Source organism: Talpa europaea (assembly GCF_964194135.1).
Source record: "Talpa europaea genome assembly, chromosome: 10".
Lineage (NCBI taxonomy): Eukaryota > Metazoa > Chordata > Mammalia > Eulipotyphla > Talpidae > Talpa > Talpa europaea.
Genome location: NC_140077.1, coordinates 96975867 through 97001706, shown reverse-complemented (window position 1 = coordinate 97001706; position 25840 = coordinate 96975867). Strand labels below are relative to the sequence as shown.

General features: G+C 39.0%; 1 protein-coding gene across 2 annotated transcripts; it reads right to left on the bottom strand.

Moving 5' to 3' along the window:
* BNIP3L (BCL2 interacting protein 3 like) lies at positions 1-20925 on the bottom strand (the record flags this gene model as incomplete). 2 transcript variants are annotated; one of them, XM_084244787.1, is made up of 6 exons in its annotated part: positions 1-49; positions 1753-1902; positions 2008-2111; positions 8719-8791; positions 13174-13357; positions 20802-20925. In XM_084244787.1, the coding sequence occupies 6 exons, from the start codon at positions 20923-20925 to the stop codon at positions 1-3; spliced, it is 684 nt and encodes a 227-aa protein (XP_084100913.1). The 2 variants fall into 2 exon arrangements, with proteins under 2 accessions (XP_084100913.1, XP_084100914.1); XM_084244788.1 differs by having other exon boundaries at positions 20826-20925.
* Positions 20926-25840: the final 4915 nt, after the last annotated feature.

Below are 25840 nucleotides of genomic sequence, written 5' to 3'. Positions count from 1 at the left end.
TCAGTAGGTGCTGGCAGAAGGTGTGCTCAGTCGTTTTCCAATATAGATGCTGAAAGGAAACAGAGTGCATCATGTTTCAAAGTCCTGTATCAGTTTGTCCACAGGTTGAACTCTACTTAAAAACTCAATTTTTCAGCTTTAAGGGTGTGTATTCACAGTTCCCTAACCCTAAAATTGTCGCTGACTTATTTGGAACTAGTCACCAGCCAGCCAAACTGGTTTTACATGATGATGTTTACTCATTAGACAGAACTGGACAGCCCATGGGCAGTGATTAACAAAGTCAAGTCAGAGAGAACAGATCTCTCCAATGAGTAAAGCAGAGCCAACCTCCTTTGAGATGTTCCTCTGTGGTGGACAGGAACTTCTACTGCTATGTCACATACAGAATATAATAATATGCTAAATTATAAAAGCTGCCATGCTTTACAGAGTGCTCTTGATAACAGCTAAACTCTTAAAGATTAAGGGCCTAATATTACTTTCCCATGTCAGGCAAGTATTTTACCTTTCATATGCATAAGGGAAGTAAAGGAAAATATGGACTAGCCTCAACCTTCAGTGCAATGAAATCAATCCACGTTTTTAAATCCTTTTTTCTACATTCATCTACAGCAATAGTTACACTTCCATCAGTAAGAGAAACAGTTTGAAGATTCATGGAAGGAAGAGATATTGCAAGGTACAAAATCAATCTCTTGAGGGCAAATGAACTACACTGCTTAAATACTGGAGGGGAATTTAATTTCCTACCCCTGACCAATTCCATACAACACTGACATACTCCTTTCATCCACACCTTCCATTTTGCTGTTTTTAATCACTGTCCGAGCCATCACAAAACCTGATTTAAGTATGCAGAAAGACAAATGGGTATGTGGAAAAGTTGCAAATATGTTTCCATGTTGGAACTATGAACATCTCTCCCACATGCTGAGTTCCTTAGAAGGAAGAGGAGGGATGAGGTAGCTTTGGCTATTGTAGAAAATGACCCACTGGGCATCCTTACAGAGAGTAACATGTATCTTATTTATTTATTTTTTTTTTTTTGTGGGACCCTTGCTGGCGGCCAGGGAACGAACCAGCGCTGCAGAGGCTGCAGGCAGCCTCGCAGCCCAGTGCTCAACCGCTGTACCACCAGGGGAGGCCCAACATCTGTGTCTTAAAGAGCAGTAATAGCTAGTGCTTAATTTCTTAAATCTTTTGAATACAGATTTCAATTGTTCAAATAAAGAAGAAAAGAAATTAAGAAGCAAATCTGAAAAATTAATGAATTACAGGTAAATATGGAATTAATTGTAGAATAAGACTCTACAAAGAGGAAAAAAAAATACCTCCCAACCGGTTTCACTCAAGGACTATTCTATATAATGTATATTTTCTCATCAACATCAACCATAAATTAATCACTAAAGATCAGTTTACTTTAACCTTTAGCTAATATAGAATAATCTATAAACAACAACAAAACCCACAAAGAAAAATAAAACATGTAAGATCCCATTTAAAAATGATCCTTTTGGGGAATATGGGCAATATATTTTCAAATTAGAAATAAAACCTCTACTATAAAAATATCTGTCAGTGTTAACAATAGTGTACCAACTTTAGTAATTCTTAAGTCCACATTATTTGCAATAAAACATTAAAAGCAAAACTGTACAATCTGCTTTCATGTACATTTCTTACATGTGGAATAAAACATGAGAACAAACTGAATGGAAAAAATTTCAGAAGTTTGCCAGTACTTACCCTAGCCCCAAAGCCAAAACATGAGAAAGGAAGAGAGACGGAATGAACACCTTAAGAAATTCTGCAGAGAAAATACCCCCTTTCTTCATGGCTCCACTTTTCCTCATGCTTAAAGAAACAGAACGTTTAGGGTGCCTGAAGTGGAACTCCCTGGAGAAAGAAATTCAGATGCAGGAGTCAGCAATGCATTTGCTGAAAATATCTTGGAAATTACGAAGTCCACCGTGTCCATGAAAGAAACATGTAAAAACTTACTTTGGTGGAATATTTTCTGGCCTACTGGACCAGTCCGACACCCAGTCTACACTTTTCTTCAGAGCATCAGCTTCTTTCTCTCCTTCTACAACTTCTTCTTCTGACTAGAAAGAACAATTCAAACTTTAAATAAAAAAGGAACACCAATTCTTCCTACTACACGAAGACAAATCAAAGTAAATATCCAAAATCATCAGGTTGTGTGTCAGTAGTTTTTATGCACAAACATGCCATTTTTCTTAAAAGATTGACAAAATGATCTAAGAGCAGTTAATATCTAAAAAAAAATATTTGTATTTCAAAATATGTTAACTATAGTGTGGAAAACCTTGATAACTACTCAATCTGGGAAATGCTAAAATGGAGGTTCACTGCAATATTTTCTTTATTTTGTACACATTTAAAATTTTTCATAATTTAGGGCCTCCCCGGTGGCGCAGCGGTTGAACGCTGGGTTGCGAAGGTGCCCGCGGCCTCTGCAGCGCCGGTTTGATCCCCGGCTGCTCCCCGGCCACCGGAGGAGGGTCCCACATGGCGCGCAGACCTCTCCTGCCACCCGCTGCTCCCCTCAGCAGTGTACCTAGGTCCTTCTGCCTGCTCTGCTCCCTGCTCTGGTGAATTCTCTCACCCTCCCGCGCTTCTGACTGTACCCAGTGCTTGTATAAACAAAAACAAACAAACAAATAAATAAATACAACATGCCTCTATTAAAAAAAATTTTTTTCATAATTTAAATAAAAGGGAACACACCATAAAGTATATTCTAACAAACATAAGGTGATGAGAAAACATCTGGCAGGTGTGAATAATAATAATAGTAACGGCAGTATTTACTGAGCACTACAATAAGCATCATGTTAAGCACTTTACCTGCATTAACTTTTACACCTAGCAACAACCCTAAAAATAGGAACTACTGATATTCCATTTCACAGATGAGGAAACTGAAACATAAATTAAGTAATGGCCCCAGGTTTCATAAATGGTTAGTGGCAGAGCCAGAATTTAAAGACAGGCAAACTGTTCTAAAGCCTCTCTCCGTAAGCATTAAATTTGCTCCCTGGAAGATTTTATTTTTTAGACAAATCGCTATCCAAACAGTTCCGAAGAGTTAGTCAAAACTACTTAAGTCAAACATTTCTGGGAATAATTTTATTATTTATTTATTTATTTATTTTTTATTTTTTGGGAAATAATTTTATACTGAATGAGAATCTAATGTCTTTTGTAGCAAATAAATGAAAAAGAAATTCCTTTTCTTGCTAATAGTAACCTACAGTTGCAAGCCAAGAACAAAAAGTTTCAACAGCTTCTCTTTCAATAGAACCCATAGGAATGAGAAATTCCAAAAAATGACATACTTATTTATTCAATTTTAAGGTATGTGATACTATGACCTCAAACCAGTCTCAATGTTAGGAATTGTTTTGTTATTTTGTTTGAATAGGATTTACTCTTCGACCAAAGCATTTATCCTTTTTAGTAGGTAGTTAAAAAATGCAGAGCTGGACATATCCTTGTGATTCTTTTTTGATAAGGTCTAGTTCTCTTTGAAATAGCTGCTGAAGGAAGGCAGCTTCAGATAATAAAAGGGCGCTTCTGGATCCAGAGACTATCAAAATGAAAGTAAAACCCTCATGGATTTTTGCTAGTTTGGTGGTATCATTCTTATTTGCTGGATTTGACAAATTCCACCGGAAGACACGATGTAATCTTTACTATTAAGCATTTTCCATTGGATATTGAGATTACTCAGAATTATGAGTTGACTCCTAGAGTAACTCTGGAAATATCCTAAATCAAAAACAATTGTTATAATTTGTTTATAGATCAGTTTGTATACACACACTATCTGACTATAGTCAACACACTGTAGGCCGATATTCTTTACATAAGGCTCACTTTTTGAGTGAAGAAAAGTAATCTGTGGACTATTTTATATATCTGTATCTATGTAGATATAGATCTAGGTATATGTCCATATAGAGATATAGATATATTTTAAGTCCCAGGTCAGTTTAGAGTATTTACCTTAAGAATAAGAATTATAAGCTCTCTTCATTTTCCAACCTGTGCTTGCTTTTCTTAATCTTAAATTTGTCAGTTTTCAGGTTTTAAATTGCCATCTGATTCTTGGGATTCCAGAATATGGTAAAAAGGACTTATTTCATTAAGACTTACGCTTTTTAACTGAGTCAATAATCCTCTCCCACACCTACATCTATTTAGATAAAAGATATTGAGGATTTTAGAATATTCTCTTGTGGAAGTCCCCTTACCATCTAATCATTTACATTTTTAGTCTCTAGTCCACCTCAGGTTCTCTTAGGTCTCTAACATGGCTATTGAAATGTACACTATGGTCTCCGTATAGATAACCACAGTTTTACTCAAGGGAAAAGTAGGACATTTTCAGTCTGTATCATCTTCCAATGATACCCAAAATTATGCTAGTTTTTCGCTCCCAGAAACAGTGCAAAAATAACAGTAAAATACAACCTACAGGGCCTCCCTGGTGGCACAGCGGTTGAGCGCTGGGTTGCGAAGCTGCCCGCAGCCTCTGCAGCGCCGGCTTGATCCCCGGCTGCTCCCCGGCCACCAGAGGAGGGTCCCACATGGCGCGCAGACCTCTCCTGCCGCCCGCTGCTCCCCTCAGCAGTGTACTTCGGTCCTTCTGCCTGCTCTGCTCCCTGCTCTGGCTCTGGTGAATTCTCTCACCCTCCCGTGCTTCTGACTGTACACAGTGCTTGTATAAATAAATCTTTTAAAAAAACAAAAACAAAAAAAAAACACAATCTACATTTTATTTTGTGCTACAAAACAGATTTTTCAGGACTATCCTCAAAAAGTATAGCCTGAATGCTCCTTTTCCTAAATGAATTACTTTAGATTTTCTTATACCATAACTCTCTGGACATGTTTTAATTTATTCTCTCAACACTGTCTGCTCTCTTGACTCATATTCATTGAGTTATTTTAGTGGGAATAAGGGAACACAGGCTCAGAGGACCTTTTTTCACTGCTAGCTCTATCAATTACTTGCTTTGAGACCACAGGTAAGTAACTTAATTAGGACAAAACTTCGCTTTCCCCATTTGTTCATGAGGACAGTACAGCATCTCCTTCACTGGATTGAGAGCAATAAAATTGGGGAAAGCTTTTTTCAAAAAAAATTTATCTTGTGATCTATTGAAAACTAGCCTTCAACACAAGGGTTTGTGTAAAGATAAAAGAAAGAAAATAAAAATTAAAAAAACAAACCAACCCATTAAATGTAGCACCAAGAATATACCTATTAACTTTCTTTTTTTTTTTAATAATAAATTTTATTGTTATATTCCCCATACAATTGCAGCCCCCCCATTCTGACCCCAATCCCTCCCCTCCCGCCCCCGCCCCCCTAAAAGTGTCTCTGGTTCATAGTTTTTTGTTGATTTTGATTTTCACTTTCTTATAGTTATTCATTTTCCTGGTCCCTTATTTAAGTTTTCTAGATTCCTGCTATGAGTGAGACCATCCGGTATTTTTCTTTTTCTTTTTGGCTTATTTCGCTGAGCATGATCCCTTCCAGCGCCATCCATGTTGCTGCAAATTGCATGTGTTTATCTTTTTTGAATGCTGAGTAATATTCCATGGTATATATGTACCACATCTTCTTGATCCAGTCATCTATTTTTGGGCATTTGGGTTGTTTCCAAAGCTTAGCTATTGTAAACAGTGCTGCTATAAACATAGGGGTGCAGGTGTTCTTTGGAATTGATGTTTCTGTGTCCTTTGGGTAAATACCTAGGAGTGGAATTGCTGGATCATATGGAAGCTCTATGTTTAGTAGGTCCAGAAATCTCCACACAGCTTTCCACAGTGGTTGGACCAGTTTGCACTCCCACCAACAGTGCAGAAGAGTTCCTTTTTCTCCACACCCTCGCCAGCATTTGTTGTTGCTAGTTTTTTTAATATGTGCCATTCTCACTGGTGTAAGATGGTATCTCATGGTAGTTTTGATTTGCATTTCCCTGATGGCAAGTGATGTTGAACATTTTTTCATATGCCTGTTGGCCATTTGCATTTCCTCTTCAGAGAAGTTTCTTTTTAGCTCTTCTGCCCATTTTTTTTTTTTTAAAGATTTTTTTTTTTTTTTTATATAGAGGCATGTTTTCTTTCTTTCTTTCTTTATTTGTTTGTTTTTGTTTATACATGCACTGGGTACAGTCAGAAGCACGGGAGGGTGAGAGAATTCACCAGAGCCAGAGCGGAGAGCAGAGCAGGCAGAAGGACCGAAGTACACTGCTGAGGGGAGCAGCGGGCGGCAGGAGAGGTCTGCGCGCCATGTGGGACCCTCCTCCGGTGTCCGGGGAGCAGCCGGGGATCGAACTGGTCCCGCAGAGGCCGCGGGCAGCTTCGCAACCCAGCGCTCAACCGCTGTGCCACCGGGGAGGCCCTCTTCTGCCCATTTTTTGACTGGATTATTTTCTTTGTTGTTGTTGAGTCTCATCAGCTCTTTGCAGATTTTTGTGATCAGTCCTTTATCATTAGTGTTGGGTGCAAAAATGTTCTCCCAGTTGGTGGGGTTTCTCTTTGTTTTTGTTATTGTCTCTTTTGCTGTGCAGAAGCTCTTTAAAGGAATATACCTATTAACTTTCAGAGCCTCTCCTTCCTTCTCTAAATCTGGAAATGTCACTTATTCCTCATACAAATATACATAAATATTCAATAAGGGCAAGTACCATCACAGTATTTTGTTAAGCTGTTTTTAACTATTTTGTAATCCCAAATTTGCTTCTAATTTGTGGGGGGAAAAAACTAATCTCCCACCTTAAACTACTGTTTCTTCAGTCAAAAATAAAGCAATGTAAAAGGCTTTTTGAAAGTTTAAATTATACCTACTAATATCTCCCTGATTAAAAGTCCTATTCCAAACTGGTATGTTTTTCTTATAGGAATTAAGATTGCCTTTCCAAAAATGTAAGCTTGTTTGAGCTGATTGATCTTATCGTTAGTACTGCTTACCCAAGGCTTGATAACCAGTGTTCAATTAGGTACTCACTAAACAATCACAGTAGCAATCCTACCATAATCTGTCATGGAGGCCAAAAGTCTTACATTTTCCTTCATAAATTTCTCTGGAATTCGAGATGGATGCAGTCAGCTCTAGAATTCTGCCTAAACTCAACGACCAGTAAAGCCTAACTGCATACCTGCTGCTCCATGAGCCAGGGCAGCACTTATCAAAGTGTTCCATCAGGTCACCAGGGAGGACCTTAGGGAGTGTACGTATGTGTGGAAGAGCAGTGAGGTGAATGTCAAAAAACTCTGTGAAATACTTGGTTTAAATAAACACATTTCAAAGAATAAATAAACACACACATTTCTTTACTACTACAGGAATTGTCAGACTTTCATATGCTACTCTGAACTGTGACTACTGGGGTAGAAGACTGAGATATAGCCCAAGGACTACGTTATTCCCCACTTATCTGAATTCAGCACTATCTCATGTAAACGTTCCTCAAAACACATTTTGGAAAATGCCAGTAACGATTTTCAACTTGTCTATAGCAAAGATAGTCTGAATTCAGTTCATCTTTCTCAGGCAAGACTATACCAAAGAGTTATTTCATTTCTCTATCTTGGGGTTTCTTAGTATACTTTTGGCCATGGAATTTTATAGCCTCTCTTTTTCGTAAGTCATAGCTTACTGTACATGGCAGCACTGACATAAGCCAGCAATTAAACAATTCCAGTCAGACATCTTCTGACATGAGAGTCTCACCACCCTAAGCTTCTCTATGATATGAGGTTCATCGTAAAATAAATTTGTAGTCAATCCCACAGATTTTCTAGGTTTCAAAGAACAACACAAATAGAGCACAGAGACAGTAGGGAGAAACTGTGCAGCCTTCTGAAACAAAGAATATTGGGGTGGATCCAGGATAACATGCAAAATACTAAAAAATACATTTTTAGTGGAAAGGGATTGAGGCCATTGTCACCTCACAAAACAAAGTTAGAATTCATTTAAACATTCACTCAACAAATATTCTCGGTAACACTGGAGAGAAAGACAATTAGTCCTGCCTTCAAAAATTTGTATTCTGGCACTTTTACGTGACCTGACATCAAAAAATTAATGGCTGGGTATGAAGTTCCTAACAACATTTTACGTATAAATTTTTATAATAAATACCTTTGTAAACTTTCAATACTACATCCATCTACATTTTCAACATCAACTCCATGTGAACTATATTTATCTTTCAACTTAAGAAAACTTACTTAATTTAAATGAATTTTATCTCTCCCTGTTGAAATTCATCTCAAAAGTCATTGCTTTGATTCCAGAGTCAGAAAAAGCTTTCTTTCACAGCTGGTTCTAAATACACATTCATTTTCATTTATTTTGTGAACTTGAATAAAACAACTGTCCCAATTTCTCTATTGATTAACTCAAGAAGCAAGTCTACAATATTGGAATGATACATTACACAGACAAGCATTTTCTAATTCATTTGGAGTGACGAAGGTCCAAGATCTTAGTCATAAAGCAAACATACCTATGTCATCCAAAACAAATTCCAAAATCATAAACTGAGTAACTTAAAAGTTTCAAACTATTTTTAAAAGACTTACCTTTTAGTTATTTTAGCAAAACATGGTTATTTAAAAATGTACATTTTCCTAATTATTTATTGTAAATCAAATACACACACACACCTGAGAGCTATGGTCCCTGCTGGTGTGCATTTCCACATCAAACATAATCTGCCCATCTTCTTGTGGGGAAGGGCTAAAAAAGAAATAATTTAGCCATTAGTTTTTATTCTCATTTTGTCAAATAAATGAGGCCATGCTGGAAATTAGAAAATGAAAAGTTATACTAACATGATTCTGCAAAGGTAGCACATCAAAAATGTATCATAACTCCCTGTAAGAAAAAATTAAATTGAACACTCTTACTCCCAAAATGTTCTGTAACTTTTTTTGTGGTGATGAATTTCCTTGCAATAATAAATCTACAAAGGAAGTACTGCCTAAAGATACTAAAGTGCCACACTTTCTTAGTTTTATTCATTTTCCAATAAAGATAAAATGATCTTCAAATTGAGAAACCCAGTTTGGAGTTCTTTTACTCAAAATTTTTTACCATTAAATTATTCACCACCAGCAGTTCAAAAAGTGCGAAAACAATTTACACAAAGACTCAAAGGTTAGGATTAATTTGCCTCTTTCATTCTCATTCTCTCATGACTGTATACCTTACATCATGTGTGGTATTAAAATGGATTGAGTTGAAAAATGCAGGTAAGAATCCAGCTGCTTCCTATTAAACCAAATATTAAAGATATTTGCAGAAATATAAAATAATGCCATTATTCTACCAATCTTTTTGGTACAGAAAAATAGTAAATTCTTAAGTTTTAAAACTTACTCATGTTAAACTGTAATGAGTTTATTATTTTTTAATGACTACATATTTAAAAATTATATTATTTTAAAATGTCAGTTTTCTTTTCTTTTTTTTTTTTTTCAGTTTTATTTTCTAACATGGTATATATCAAAATATAAAAACTACATTAACAGGGTCTCCTGGTGGCGCAGGGATTAAGACACAACCTTTGAAGCAATCTGCAGCCACTGCAGCACAAATTCAATTCCCAGCCCGCCAGGGAGAAACCCACATGGCGGGACAGAACTCTCCTGTCTCACCCGCTGCTCCCCTCAGCAGTGTACTTCCATCCTTCTGCCTGTTCTGTTCCCTGCTCTGTCTCTGGTGAATCCTCTCACCTTCCCCCCGATCTCTGGCCTGTACCCCAATTCTTGTATAAAAATAAATAAATCTTAAGAAAAAAAACTACATTAACAAAAATCTTTGGGAGCTCTGATAATTATTAAGAATAAAAAAGTACTGAGATAAAAAAGTCTGAGAATCACTATTCTATTTATTTGAAAAATATTTGCTTTGAGGTATTTCAAGGTGAATTATATACCCTTATACATGTATGTAATCTTTAATGAAAAGTAGAAAATATATTCCCAGAACATGCAGACAAATTTTTAGACAAAAAATACAAGATCACGAATTGTACTTAACATAATAGATGACTACAAAGTGCTAGATTCTAGTCTTAGGTTCATTAATGATTACTTCTGTAACTATGGCAAGTCATCACTATACATCCCACATGTAAACTCAAGTAAGGATGAAAAAAAGGCTCTATCTGCTCAAAGATTACAGTTACCTAAAGCATGTAAAATATGGCCCAGGCATCTTATAATTGACATATTTCCTTAAATAGGAAAAAGGAAAAGCTGGGTCAATATAAAACAAAATACTAATAAACTTAGAAAATCTTGTCTTGAATTAGAAATCTCAGGCTTGGGCCTCCCTGGTGTCCTAGGGGTTAAGTCTCAGTGCTATTACCACCAAGGCCTGATATCGATCCCCAACCAAGGAGCAAACCTCCCTATTGTGCAGCAGACCTCTCCTGTCTTGCTCGCTGCTCCCCTTAAATCTGCCTGCTGTTCCCCACTCTGTCTCTGGAGAATCCTCTCACCCCCCACGCCTCTGACCTTCACCCCAGTTGTTCTCTGCAAAAACAAATAAAAATTTAAAAAAAAAGGTATCTAAGGCTTATAGCATAGGAACCAAGTACAATGAGGCACTCTTCTTATCTCAGTCTTCTGTCATGCTCAAAACACAGGTGGGTTCGCTGTCAAGAGACCAAGTTGAGGGCCAGCGTGACACAGCTATGACCAGATCAAGGCACTAGAATGACAAAGTCAAGAATCTACAGAAGCACTAACCTACTTCTACACTCTGCTTTACCACTAGCACACCAATCTCATTTAAAAAAATACTAAATATTTCACAAGTAAACTGCTGACTACACATTTCTAACAAACTTGGTTCATATTAGGAACAGTTACAGAGCTTTTAAAATAGTCTCATGTCTCTACCCAACCCTGACAACAGACTGAGGGTCTTCAGGGATGGAATCTGCGCAAAGGTACTCTTGAAAGCTCCTTGGCTGAATCGAGTGTGTAGGTTAAAAACAACTACAATAGGGTGAAACACAGAGCAAAAACACAGTGTTTTTAGTATATCTAAAAACAACAGAGTGGGCAGTGGTTGAGTGCTAGGCTGTGAAGCTGCCTGCAGCCTCTGTGGCGCCGATCCCCGGCCACCAGTGAGGGTCCCACATGGCGCGCAGACCTCTCCTGCAGTGCCCACTGCTCCCCTCAGCAGTGTACTTCAGTCCTTCTGCCTGTTCTGCTCCCCGCTCTGGCTCTGGTGAATTCTCTCGCCCTCCCACGCTTCTGACTGTACACAGTGCTTGTATGAATAAATCTTTTTTTTTAAAAAAAAATAAAAACAACAGAGTGACAAAAATGTATCTATGGAATACTTTTTAAATTGAAAATATACATAAATTAGCTATGGAATTAATATCCGACAATCACAACACTTTTCCAACAAGAAACACTTCTGAACAATTACAAATATATTCATGGACTTTATATGATTTTGAAGACATTTTCAAATCTTAAGAGTGTATGAGTCAGGTATCTCAGAGGAATATTGCTGAGCTAAGAGTTTTAGTTCTCTTCTGAAAGGTGACCAGAAATGCAGCGAAAAGACACATAAGCTGACAGGAATGTGGTCAAAAGTACTTGCCAGATCTCTCACCACATGTTTAGAAACCTAACTTAAACATGATTGTGAAGTGGTGAATTCACATTCAATGTCAAGTGTAACTGCAATCATATACGAAAATGATGACCAGACAGGCAGGTAGGTGGCTGTTTCTCTGTTCAACAACAGCTCAAGTGGACAACAGTTTCACTGGTAACAATGACGAAGGGTCATGGACCTTCAGTAGGTAGTAAAAACCTTATCAACAGGACCATAAACAAGCAAAAAACTTCAGAAACCCACCATATAAATGTAAAACTGTATAAATCTTCATTCTGAAACACAGACTAATGCTGTAGCTACTGGGGTCAATGGCAAACTCCTCAGAAAAGAGACATCTGCTCTGTTCTGCTTCTGCTTCTGCCAAGAGACACCCCAGGCTCTAGGCAGCACAGAGAAAAGTGAGAGGTGAGATGGAGGGCAAGAATGTGTGGGGTCCCCTAGCCAGCAAACCAGTCCTCTACGGTCTTGGTAACATTAGAGGATCATAAAGCAGGAATGTTGAACAAGATTATTCTGACAGTTACATATATAATTTTTACAAAGTACAAAAATATCCAGAAGAAAAATATACAAAAAAAACCCACCCTCTTATCCCGTAGAAATAGTCGAGATTTATATCTTTAAATATCTTCTTAATCATTTTCTACAAGGCTAATAAGAGTTAACTCTTAATTAACCAGAAGATCATCCAAGTACCCTGGTTGTTACTGGTCTAAGATGTATGAAATATATCACTATGTCATTAACATGTAGTCTCTCTAAAATACAGAAAAAGGAGAACTAACAACTCAGTTACACTCTACTAATATATATCTCTATATTCTCATTCCTTACCATAAGCAGTCATTAATCAGTAAAAATAGTGTCCCCAAATCAAATATTAAAAAATAAGGTCTGAAATAAAGCTTCCTCTAAAAACTCCAAATGGTCTTTAAAATTAATGACCTTTGCAGACCTTGCGCAAATATTACTATCAATTGAGTTAGTTGCAGTTCCCATCATCCCAACTTTACCGAGTGTTCATAATAGGTGCAAACCATTGCTCTGAAGGGAACAGAGGAGATGAAACATGACCCTGCCCTCTGGAGGCTCATGGGGAGAAGGACTGATGGACATATGCAGAGACAGCTGTGTTCAAGGCAGAATGTAGTATGTAAAACAGGGACATAAAGGACATAAGAAAATGGGAGAAAATTTCACTAATTCTATAAAAATAAACATTTATGTCATTGAGGTTTAAGCATAAATATCTTAAAATGATATAATCTAAATAAAACTACTATATAACCTGGGGACGAATGGTGGATACTCAAGAACAGGTCAATTAGCTGTCTGGCTTAATTATACGCATTGCAATAAATCAGGAGTTACATTTTGTTCAATAAAAATATAAACAAATTTATTATTTAATGAGAATGAGTTTTATAACCCACCTGTTTCCAGAATTCTATCAAAACATGGATCTCACCCACCTGTCACAGTGAGAACTGCCTCTTGAACTACTCTGTCCTGATTCATGTTGTGCATCTAGAAGGATCTTCTCCATGTCTCCATTGTGGATGGAGGACGAGGAAGGCACATGTTCCAGACCCCCATTTTTCCCATTGCCATTATCATTTCCGTTGCTGCTATTCATGGGTAGCTCCACCCAGGAACCTGTTGGACAAGTCAGATAACTTAAGTTAACCACAGCAAAACTGAAACCTGTCATGTGCACACAGATGTGACTATGAGGAATTCAGATAAGAATTTGGACTCACTTGGAACCAAATGCAAAAGTATCCTGAAACAAATAAATTAGGAGCAATGAAAGTCTAAAAATCTACATATTTCTGTTCCAGAAATAGTTCATGCAATCAACCAACTCTAAGAACCAAACAAATCTGGAACTCTAAAACTAGTATCTTAGAAAATGTGTCTTCAATTTTCCTTTCTGGTTAAAATTTAGTTTATACACAATAAATACCATACAGAAAACTCTGAAGTTGCTTTTCACAAAAATAAAGAGCTACTTTACTCTAAGATATGCCACCAACTTTTTATATTTCAATTTTATATATTATAGAGTTAACATTTTAAAATTTTCCTATAGTTTACCGCAGCTATAGTTGTATCCTTCCCACAAATGAAATAAACACATGCTTAGAAACTTCATAGAGGCCATCTAAATAAGTCAACAACTATATATTTATTAGTACCAACAATTGAGAAGCTCCTAGGAAGGTGACTTAAATCAAATCAATTTCAATTTGTATACAAATCTGGAGCATGAGTACAGCTGGCACTTACCTAAAATCAAGTTGTAATATAAAAAGTTCTGAAAAAACTTTACCTCTATTCCACAAACTAGTTTCTTCCTTTCCTTTCTACCTCGCTCTTCCTATTCTTTCTGCCTTTTCAATGCACTAAAAATACCTTGTGAACTTGTCTTTCCACTCTTCTCTCCCACGAGTTCCTATTTTCTAGGGATTTCCATGAAGCTTCGTTTGCTTGGGGCAGAAAACAATTGTGCATCTGCCACAGGCACAGGAGAACAGAAGTTTTCTCAGGCAAACAGTTGAAGTGGGTGGAGCTACAGGAAAGGGGACGTGGCACTAGTAATTTGGATACGTCTTGAAAATATTTATTGGCTCGAGGAGTCTGCTGAACCCATTAGTTGCTTTAATTTTAATAAGAATTGATTAACAGTGGCCAATAAACCAACACCACAACAAAAAGACACAATGGTATACTTTTTCTATAATTTTCATTACTAACAATACATTTTCTTTTAGAAAATGTTCACCCAAGCAGACTGGGTGATTACTCCTCCAAAACTGCAGAAGCATTAGAAAGAACAGTCTTCCATCAGTACATCAGAATAATCACCAAAACAGGCTCAAATCCCAAATGTACTCTAAATGAGGTGATGATTATTTCAGATTCAGAAGTGAACTTAACCTCTGTATATGAAGGAAAAACTCAATGGTAGATCTGGTTGGAAATCTGACTCCACCACTTACTGTCTGTGTGACTTTCTGGACTTCAGTTTCCTCATTTACTAAACAAAGATAATAACAGAGTACCTACCTCCCTGGGCTGCTGTGAGGATTAAATATAAGAGGATAGATAAGGTCCTAGTAAACTGGAGATGCTCAGTTATACGCCAGCTAAGAGTTTATATTTGTAAAGTACTTAGAACAGTGTTTGCTAAATAAAAAAAAGTTACTCTTTCCTTCCTTTCCCTCCAAAGCAGTCCCAGTAGTTGTCACAGTCCCAGTAGTTGTCACAGTCCCATAATCACCACTAATTTTTTGGGATTAGTCTGCTAAACAACACTTTTATGATGTCTCCATGGTTTCACTGCATACACACAAAGTGGGCACACAGTCGATCGAACCTGAAATAGATTAACAAACTCAACTAGCAAATCTACAGCAGATCTGACATTGAAGGTAATTTAAATATTTGGAGTGCCTGTGGAGTGTACATGAAATGTGCCAAAGCCTCCCTAAACTTAGAGATCTGCAAAATATTTTTAACTGGGCAGAGAGAAACAGAGCAAGGGGTATAGGGTAAACTTTTTCTCTTACTCTCAGAGTTTCCAGGAGTTTCAAATTTATTTTAAACATATGATGGATCTTCTACAGGAAACCCAATGTGTAAAATAAGACAGAGATGCCCTGCAGAGGCAGAAGTACGAACCAGGAGTTTCACTATGGGTGTCTGGGGAAGGCAGTCTTCCCTAAAATGTAATTTATGTTCACGTGAAGTAACTGATCAAAGAAGAAAAAAGCTGTTTTACAGTATCAGGCTCTCTGGACCTAGGAATTTGAAGAGGCATACTAGAAAAACTTACTGAAAGTTATCTTTCTAATTACCTTCTTATATTCTGTAACATTTATTTCAAAAACTTATTTCTTGAAAATGTAAACACTAGTATGTAAAGTAAACATACATTTTCTTCAAACCAACTATTTGTATTTCCAAAGGAAACCACTTTCAAAAGTTTCATATGTAGGGGCCTCCCCGGTGGCGCAGCGGTTGAGCGCTGGGTTGCGAGGCTGCCCACAGCCTCTGCAGTGCCGGTTCAATCCCCAGCTGCTCCCCGGCCACCGGAGGAGGGTCCCACATGGCGCGCAGACCTCTCCTGCCGCCCGCTGCTCCCCTCAGCAGTGTACTTCGGTCCTTCTGCCTGCTCTGCTCCCCGCTCTGGCTCTGGTGAATTCTCTCACCCTCCCGTGCTTCTGACTGTACCCAGTGCTTGTATAAATAAATAAATTAAATAAATCTTTAAAAAAAAACACAAAAAACCCAAAATAAAACCTATCTTCTTAAAAAAAAAGTTTCATATGTAAATTTCTAGTTTTCCCCAAATATATAGCTTTGCTTTTGTTTTTATTAAGATTTATTTATTTATGCATACAAGAAGTGGGTACAGGCCAGAGATGTGGGATGATAGGATCCACCAGAGATAGAGTGGGGAACAGAACAGGCAGACTGACTGAAATACACTGCTGAGGGGAGCAGTGGGCGAGTCAGAGGTCTGCTGTGCCATGTGGGGTAGTTCCCTGGCCAGGTATCGAACTAATGCTACAGTGGCTGTGGATTGTTTCATAGGTTACGTTAACCCCGCGCCACCTGGGAGGCCCTGTTTTTGTTTTTATAACAAAATGGATCATACTGTAGATATTTTTCTGTAAGAAGCATTTCTTATCTAACTTGTGGATGCCTTTCAATGTCAATATTGTCTTTTGAACAACTACATTGCATGCCATCATAAAGACATGCCATACTTTAACTGTTAGCCAAATGGCAACCGTTACCACTCACCATAGGATTGTTTCTAATATTTTGTTATTATAATCAGTGAACAATCTGGAGGGTAATGTAGCAAAGCCTTAGAAACTTAGATATCCTTTAACTCAACAATTCTCTTCCAGGAATACCACCAATGGAAATAAACAGTGCTGCACACAGATATTCATTATGAGGCAACACGTTAGCTTCCTTTTAAGAAAAATGGGAGAAGATGCCTTTTTCTCATCACCTAGTTCATTCCTGATTTTCAGTTTAATAATTTCTTAATGTTCTAACTCTACCAATCCTCAGTGTCCCCTTTGACTTGGAAAGGAAACAAGGCAAGATATGATGATTGTGCTGTCCAAGCAATACAAAATTAAAAAAAAACTCAACATGAAATCTCCTCCTAATATTAAAAAAAGAACTAAGGCTATCTCAATTATACTGAAAGACTATGTCCAAGCTGAAAACATTTCTCTTATGCCAGATATTACATATGCACAATACAGGAGAGTCTTTGACAATTGCTAAGAGATTGAAAGAAGCATACTTCTACATTCTCTAATACAGCGTATATGTAAGGTTGGTCCATTAGCTGTGACCACATTCAATGACTGTAGGCTGAATTATACTCTTTATAGCTTTAAAACCATTAGTTCAATTCTCTTGCAAGAAGAGAAGTCAGGAGAGCTGGGGTTTGAGGGAGGAGAGAGAAAAAGAGCTTTTCTCATTTTTTCCCCCAACTTTTCAAAGTTATAACTTTTATCCTAACCAGTGATGATATATTTCATTATGTCTTATTTTCTTTCCTCAAAGCCTATATTTTATTTCAAATATCTGATGCTGGAGTTCAGACCTGGAAGAGTCACTGACACTGTTATTATTTTTTTAAAAAAATTGTCCTTTATTTGCACAAGTAGGGACTTACACACCAATTACTTACATATTCAAAACTTAAAACAGTATTTGCAGATACTGAAATTTCACCTCACAGACTTAAAATTCTTCTTGCTGTATGGGGAAAACAAATACATAATGGCTAAAGAGTTACAAAAGGAAAAAAAAATGACTGTAGCTCTGACATTACACAATGCGAAGAATTATACTATTATTTTGACTTTCCTTATACCAGTTATTGAATTTATGACATGTCCTATACAACTAGTCTTAAATAATGGTAATTTTCTAAGAACTGGAAACCTGAAAATGTCCTTTTCACCTTGAAAAGAAGTAGTTCAGATATTTGTCTACTAATCTGGAGTGAAAGTGAACAGTTCCCCTAAAATGGTAAACTGGAAAAAAATTGTATTATTCTTCCAAATTTTTCAATAAGCTGCTATTAAAACTGTGCTACGACCCCTGACCTAAAGATAAAATCCCAAGTGAGATAATCTGTACAATGAGTTCATCTCCTGTTTTTCATAGTTGTGGAACTTTATCCAACAAAGAACTTCAACTTATCAGCAATTTGGACAGTATCGGACGCCTGAATAAGTTGTTTTGCTCAATGCCCAAAAATCACTTGACTCAGTAAGACTTGTATTGTCCAGTCCAGTTGTATAAGTAGGTAAAAAACAGTGTAAAAGGAATGAGGGGAGTAATTAAATATTGCAGGATCTGAAAACACTCCAGTAACTATAAAAACTCACGCTACTCCAAATAAATCACTTTGTATCTAGCCAATTTCCCAGAGGAACATTTTAGTATCAGGCTAAGTGTTCTTCACTTCTGTAGGAGCTAATATAAACAAAGCAGAGCAACTGACTGGCAGAGAACATCACATACCCTACAGACTTGTCAGACATGGAGATAAACAATCACATATAGCTCACATACTGCTTTTTTGTGGTAAAATGACAAAGGAAAAATTAAAATCCTTTTGCTTTCTGTGAATTCATGTATACATACTAACCAATAGCTAGCCTGTAAGTATCACAGGAAAGTACTGAGTACAAATAAGACAGTGTATTTAAAAAAAGAGAGGCAGGACACCTGTACATGAGGTGGAATAACATACAAAAAGAATAAAAAACATACCTAACTAGGGGGTTCTGAGCCACTGAAAACAAGTGTCCTGAAAGAAACACTGGACTGGGTGAAAGTAAAGATCTCCACTTAGGGGAGGTGAACTTGAACACACTTTACTCTAGACTCGTTTAATAATGGGGTACTGATTTCTAAAGTCTCTTCCCATTCAAAAACCCCATGATTCTAAGAGGCTATGCCAAAAATGAGTAAATAATTTAAGAATGTACAGCAATACGTGAAACAAGCTCCATTTAAAGGCACAAATAAATCCTAATAGCATACGAAATAATATGTAAGTTTTACATTCTAGAAGACAGTGTTGGAAAAAAATCAACACTTAAGGAAGTTAGCCATCAAAAGATGAAGTCAATGTTCAACATCACTTGTCATCAGGGAAATGCAAATCAAAACTACCATGAGATACCATCTTACACCAGTGAGAATGGCACATATTAAAAAAACTAGCAACAACAAATGTTGGCGAGGGTGTGGAGAAAAAGGAACTCTTCTGCACTGTTGGTGGGAGTGCAAACTGGTCCAACCACTGTGGAAAGCTGTGTGGAGATTTCTGGACCTACTAAACATAGAGCTTCCATATGATCCAGCAATTCCACTCCTAGGTATTTACCCAAAGGACACAGAAACATCAATTCCAAAGAACACCTGCACCCCTATGTTTATAGCAGCACTGTTTACAATAGCTAAGCTTTGGAAACAACCCAAATGCCCAAAAATAGATGACTGGATCAAGAAGATGTGGTACATATATACCATGGAATATTACTCAGCATTCAAAAAAGATAAACACATGCAATTTGCAGCAACATGGATGGCGCTGGAAGGGATCATGCTCAGCGAAATAAGCCAAAAAGAAAAAGAAAAATACCGGATGGTCTCACTCATAGCAGGAATCTAGAAAACTTAAATAAGGGACCAGGAAAATGAATAACTATAAGATAGTGAAAATCAAAATCAACAAAAAACTATGAACCAGAGACACTTTTAGGGGGGCAGGAGGGGAGGGATTGGGGTCAGAATGGGGGGGCTGCAATTGTATGGGGAATATAACAATAAAATTTATTTAAAAAAAAAAAAGATGAAGTCATAACAAAAAGTAATGAAAACACGTTAAAATACTCAAATTCTATCTTCATGTTGTAAGGACAGAAACTCTCTTCTCCAAAATAATTCTTAGGCCATGCTGAAACACCAAGCTCTTAAGAAAGCTATTGCAACGTGTTTAAGTGACCTTTAAGCACCCAAAAGATTTTTGAGCGATTTCATCAGGCCATATGCTAACTGTCCCAACTACCTCTTTCACATGAAATGAATTACAAAAAGATTGGGCAAGAACCCTTCCAAGAACACCCTGAGCTCTAACCAGATTTAAGAATACTCTTAGGACAAGACGTCTGAGCACCAGAATGTTCTGAAAAGCAACTGTAGTTGGTGGGAACTCACATACTACCCGTTAACTTCCAATCGTTCGTGTGTGACTGTTTTCAACCCCGTTTCTAAAAAATCCACCGGCCCAGACACCGTGATTTGTGCAACCTTGTATGTGGTTCAAGGGGCTGCTCACAGACAGACCGACAGGGCATACAACCCCACCGTATAACATAATATACAAAAAAAAAATCACTTGAGCAACTCAGAAAAACCTCAAAAAAAAGTGGCATCTCCTCAACCCCATACACGATACAAGTAACCACTGAAACACCAAATAATTCTCCTGACCCGCCCGTGCTAACAAAGGAACCCAAGCAGAGGGTTCAGGCTCCCGGCCCGGCGGGGTAGCCGACCCGCTGGGTGGGGTCCCCCGGCCCCGATCCCCTTCCCGCCGCCCACCGGCCCCCGGCGGTCCCCGGCCACCTCCTCCCCTGGGCGGGCCGCCCGCGTCCATCCCCCGGCGGCCCAGCCGCACGTCCCCATCCCAGCCCACGTCCCCTCCGCCGCCCGCTCCGCCCACCCGCGCCCCAAGGCCCGCCCTCCACGCCCCGATTGGCTCCGCTCCGGGGCCCACCACAGGTGGGATCGGCCCAGGCCCCCCGCCCCACGCCACCGGCCCTCCACACCCGCGAACCCCAGCCGTGCCCAGCCCGCGACCCCAAGAGGGCGACGAGACCGGCCGGGAGGAAGACAGAGCATCTCCTCCTGACAGGTGACGGGAGCTGTCAGTCACCCGCACATCCTCCGCCCTGACCAATGGGCTGCCTTCTCCTCCCGCCCCCAGCGCGGAGCTGGCGGCGGCGGCCGGAGCGGCTCCTCCTCCCCCATCCCCTTCCCCGAGCCCGCCCGCCCGCCCAGCACTCACTGTTGAGGCCGGCTGGTGGGGGCAAGGACTGTTCGCCTTCCTCGCAGTTGTTGTTGTTGTTGTGCAGGGGCGGTGGTTGCTCTACTAAGTGAGACGACATCGTCGGGCGGCTGGAGGAGCTGCGGCCACAGCGAGACTGTCTCCGGCTCTCGGGCAGCAACACAACAAGCCGAGTCCCCCGCCCCCTTTTCTGCGCCTGCGCAATCCCGCCCCTGCCACTGACGTCAGGACACGCCCGGGCCACGTGATGACAACACAACAAGCGACGGGGCGGGGCGCGGCGGGGCGGGGCGGGGCGCGGAGGGGGCGTTCCCAGGCGGGCCACGGACGTGGGGACGCGGCCGTCACGCTGACGCGCGCACTAGGTATGAATTGTTGCGTGTCATCCGTGCTCGCCCGATGGAGTGAGCGCAGCGAATGGAGTGGGGTAGAGGACGGGGCGAACGGTGTGAGGAGGAAGTGGGAGGAGCTAACGTGTGGCGCCCAGTCTCCTGCGCCTACCGGAGAGTCGTGGTTTCACCCGTGGGCGTTTCTTTTTAAATATCAGTCAGGACTCGCCTCGGTAGGTGGGTGTCGTGGTCACCCCAAAGAAGCAAAAGCCCCGGTGCCTCCCCGGCTGAAACCTAAAAGTTGGTGAAAAATTAACACTCCAAACAGGGAACAGTATAAAGCAGGCCAGACTTCAGTTGTTAAAGATTTTCAAAAATTTTAATTAATAACGTAACGTGCCATCATTGTTAAAAAAAAAAAAAAAAAAAAGGAAATTTTAGGAAAACAAGAGAAAATAATCACCCAAATCCTAACACCTAATTTATTTCTGGAACATGACGTGGGAAGCCATTTTCCTGTATGTGGGTGGCCCTGAACTACCTTATGTCCTAAACACCATCTACTTCAAATCTCCAGGTCTTTGATTTTTCTGATTTTGTGCGGCCTGTATTTCTCTGATTGTCACTTGTCTTTTAACTTTGTTTCGTGTAAATCAAAAGTAATCTTCTATAGTTTGGGAAGACCCTGATACCCAAGTTGTGAATCTATATACCCAATGACTTTTTCTAATTTTCTTACAGGTTCTATGTTTAGACTCCATCCAGCTGAAATTTATGTTTGATATGTTGTAAATTTATTTAACTTTAATTCTTCCCAATTGAGTAGTCGGTCTTTCCAACAGCATTTGTTTTTTGTTTTTTTTTTTTTCCAACAGCATTTGTTTTTTAGTTAGCCTTTCCATAGTAATTTGAAATTGCATTTTATTATTATTATTATATAATTTATTATTATTATTATTAGATAACTATTAGAGAAAGTTTCTCTTCATTTGTCTTTAAAAGATTTTTTAATGACTAATTTCTCCAGATAAAAGTTGACTTATCAAGGGGAGGAGGAGGGGGAGGGATTAGAGGGAGGGAGGGAGGAGCTCAGGGGACTGAGGTGATGGTGCACGGGTGCCTTGGGGAAGGAAATTCTATGGGGACTCAACCTGAGGGGGTGGGGGGAAGCAAATATTGTTTAAAAAAATAAATTAAAAAAAGATAATATAAATTAAAAAAATTAAATAAAAAAAAGTTGACATGGACCATGTGCTTGTAATTATTGAAAGTAGATGATGGATACATTAAATTATTCTTATAATTTTCAAATATACTTTAAAAATGCCATACTGGAATTTACCCAAAGGACACAGAAACATCAATTCCAAAGAACACCTGCACCCCTATGTTTATAGCAGCACTGTTTACAATAGCTAAGCTTTGGAAACAACCCAAGTGCCCAAAAAAATAGATGATTGGATCAAGAAGATGTAGTACATATACACCATGGAGTATTACTCAGCATTCAAAAAAGATAAACACATGCAATTTGCAGCAACATGGATGGCGCTGGAAGGGATCATGCTCAGCAAAATAAGCCAGAAAGAAAAAGAAAAATACCGGATGGTCTCACTCATAGCAGGAATCTAGAAAACTGAAATAAGGGACCAGGAAAATGAATAACTATAAGAAAGTGAAAATCAAAATCAACAAAAAACTATGAACCAGAGACACTTTTTGGGAGGTGGGGGTCGGGAGGGGAGGGATTGGGGTCAGAATGGGGGGGTTGCAATTGTATGGGGAATATAAAAATAAAATTTAGTATTTAAAAAAAAAAGAAACATGAGTCTTGACATTAAAAAAAAAAAAATCCTTACTGGAAAGGTTTTTTAAAGGATCGAATTGTCAAATCCTATTGCAAATCCTTTCACTGTTTTAGTAAGAAATGTATTCAATTGCTAAGATAAATGATATTTATAGAATCATCTTTCTATTCAGGACTGTGATAACCTACTTATTTTTATTAAAGTTTTACAAGTTAATTCTTCAAAAAGATCCTAAACATTTTATCTTTTTTGAGTTTTAGCATAATCGTTCATTTTACAAAAAATACTTAAAAGTGAGACAGGGCAAGCTAGGATTATTAGGCAGTTTTAGGGACAGTGCAGGAGGGGACCTCTGAAGAATTTAGGGAGGCTTCAGAGATAAGGACAACCAAGGAAATGTAACCAATTCCACTGGGAAAAACAAACATCCTAGGACCACAGACAATCTTGTTAAGGATGGTCCTGGTTTTCTTCAGGTGATAAAGATAAGGTGTGGAGATGCTCTCCCAGAAGACTAGGCCATAAAGATGTAACAAATGGGGAAAGACAAACCTGTTAGATAAGGAATGTGAAGATCCCCCACTCAGTAGCAAATTAAGTGAGACAGCCGAGAACTGACCAATCACAAAGAGACTGGTGGAGCTTTAGAATAATCAGGGAAAGAAAGTATATATTCCCTGAGACACTCCACTTTGGCTTCCTTGCCCCTCCCAGGCCTGGTTCCCTGGCCTGGGAGTCCCACTTTATTTCTGCTCTTTTTCTCCTCAATAAACTTTTTCTTTCTATAAACAAACCGCCTCTTCTCGCTTGCTTGCCTGAGCGTCTGCGAAGTTCCTGCTGTGACTTCGTGAGACACCAACCCGTGGGGGTCTAGTGGCTGGGGCTCAGCGCTGCCCTGCAGCCTGGAATCCGTTCCTGGCTGGGAGACTAGGCCTGACAATTCCGGCATCAAAAGGTTTCCATTTCTATGGTTTTAAATATAGGAAATTGAATTATTTTTTATTTGGTAACTTTTTTTATTGGGGTACCATTGGTTCACAGCACCGTATATGATTTAGCTGTGGAGTCACACCTCTTCTGATGTTACAGCTCCATACCCACCACCAAGGCACCTACAGCCCTTCACCACACACCTCTGGGCCTCCTTCCTCCCCTTTGTCCTCTACTATTTCTCTTCCCTCTCCAGTAGGCTCAAATCTGCAGTCATATTTCTGGGGTTTGTTTTGGTTTAGTTTTGTCTCTTCCTTTGTTTTGTTTCTTTATATTCCACATATGGGTTAATCATCCCGTATTTGTTTTTCTTCTTTTGACTCAGGAAATTAAGGGTGTGATACAATATTCCTAAGGAGCTATCCAGGCTTAGTGTTTTTCAGATGGTTAGCTCTGTTTTCACAGAGCTGCATTTCTTTCTTTTTTTAAAGATTTATTTGTTTTTGTATACAAGAACTGGGGTGTAGGCCAGAGTTGCGGGGTGGTGAGAGGATTCACCAGAGACAGTGGAGAGCAGAACAGGCAGCTGTTCCCCTCACTGGTTTCAAATAGTCTTTCTTTGTCTTGGATATTTTACTGCCATGTCTTGGTGTAGGTCTCATTTTGTTTAGGTACCCTGGTGTTCTTTTAGCTTCCTGTATTTGTATATTTAATTCCTTCTCCAAGTTTGGAAGTTTTCCTCTATTATGTCTTTAAATACATTCTCAGTTCCCTTCTCTCTCTCTTCCACCTCTGGGATACCCATTGTTCTTACATTGTCTTTCCTCATGGAGTCAGGTAATTCTTGAAGTGTTTCTTCCTGTTTTTCCCCTTCCTATCTCATTTCTCTCTTCTTCAACCCAGATTCTTTGTGCATTTGCATCTTCAAGTTCATTGATTTGATCTTCCATTGGTCTAACTTTCTCCAGAATTTTTCTTCTCCTCTATTGTTTTTACATCCTACATCTCCAATATTTAAAGCTTCACTTTTGACCTATGCTTGTTGGGTTTTGACCTTTTGTTTTTGTTTTTTTTTTAAATGTCTCAGTCAGCATGAGTAACACAGAAATTTTTTTTTAATCTTTTTTTTTTTTTTAAGATTTATTTATTTATTTTATACAAGCACTGGATACGGTCAGAAGCGCGGGAGGGTAAGAGAATTCACCAGAGCCAGAGCAGGGAGCAGAGCAGGCAGAAGGACCAAAGTACACTGCTGAGGGGAGCAGCGGGCGGCAGGAGAGGTCTGCGCGCCATGTGGGACCCTCCTCTGGTGGCCAGGGAGCAGCCAGGTATCGAACCAGTGCTGCAGAGGCTGCGGGCAGCTTCGCTACCCAGCGCTCAACTGCTGCGCCACCGGGGAGGCCCGGGTTTTGACCTTTTGTTTGTTGATTTTCTTTCTCAGGACATTCATTTGTTTTTCTGAGTTTTCTTTCATATATTTGAATTTCCTTGTTATGGAAATTTTGAAATCTGATGGGGAGAACAGACCTTCCGTGTCCTTGTAATTGGTTCTCAAGATTTGTTCTCTTTCTGGGTATAGCATTCCCCTAAGGACTCATGGTGCTCTTTGTTCTGATATTCCATCTCCCCATTATTACCTTTCAATGCTGTGCTGTAGAGGAGCTTGACATCAAGGGCCTCTGCTCATGCTGGCTCACCATATCTTCTTTCTGTGTTCATTTTTTGATAGACATTTAGATTGTTTCCATATCTTGGCTATTGCAAATAATGCTGCTGTGGTAGTTCTACTTTTAATTTTTTGAGGAACCACCATACTCTTTTCCATAGTAGTTACATCAATTTAAAGTCTCATCAAAAGAGCTTGAGGGTCCCCTGTTATCTACATCATTTTCAACCTTTGTTTCTTTTCTTTTTGATAATTGTCATTCTGGCAAGTGTGAGGCGATAG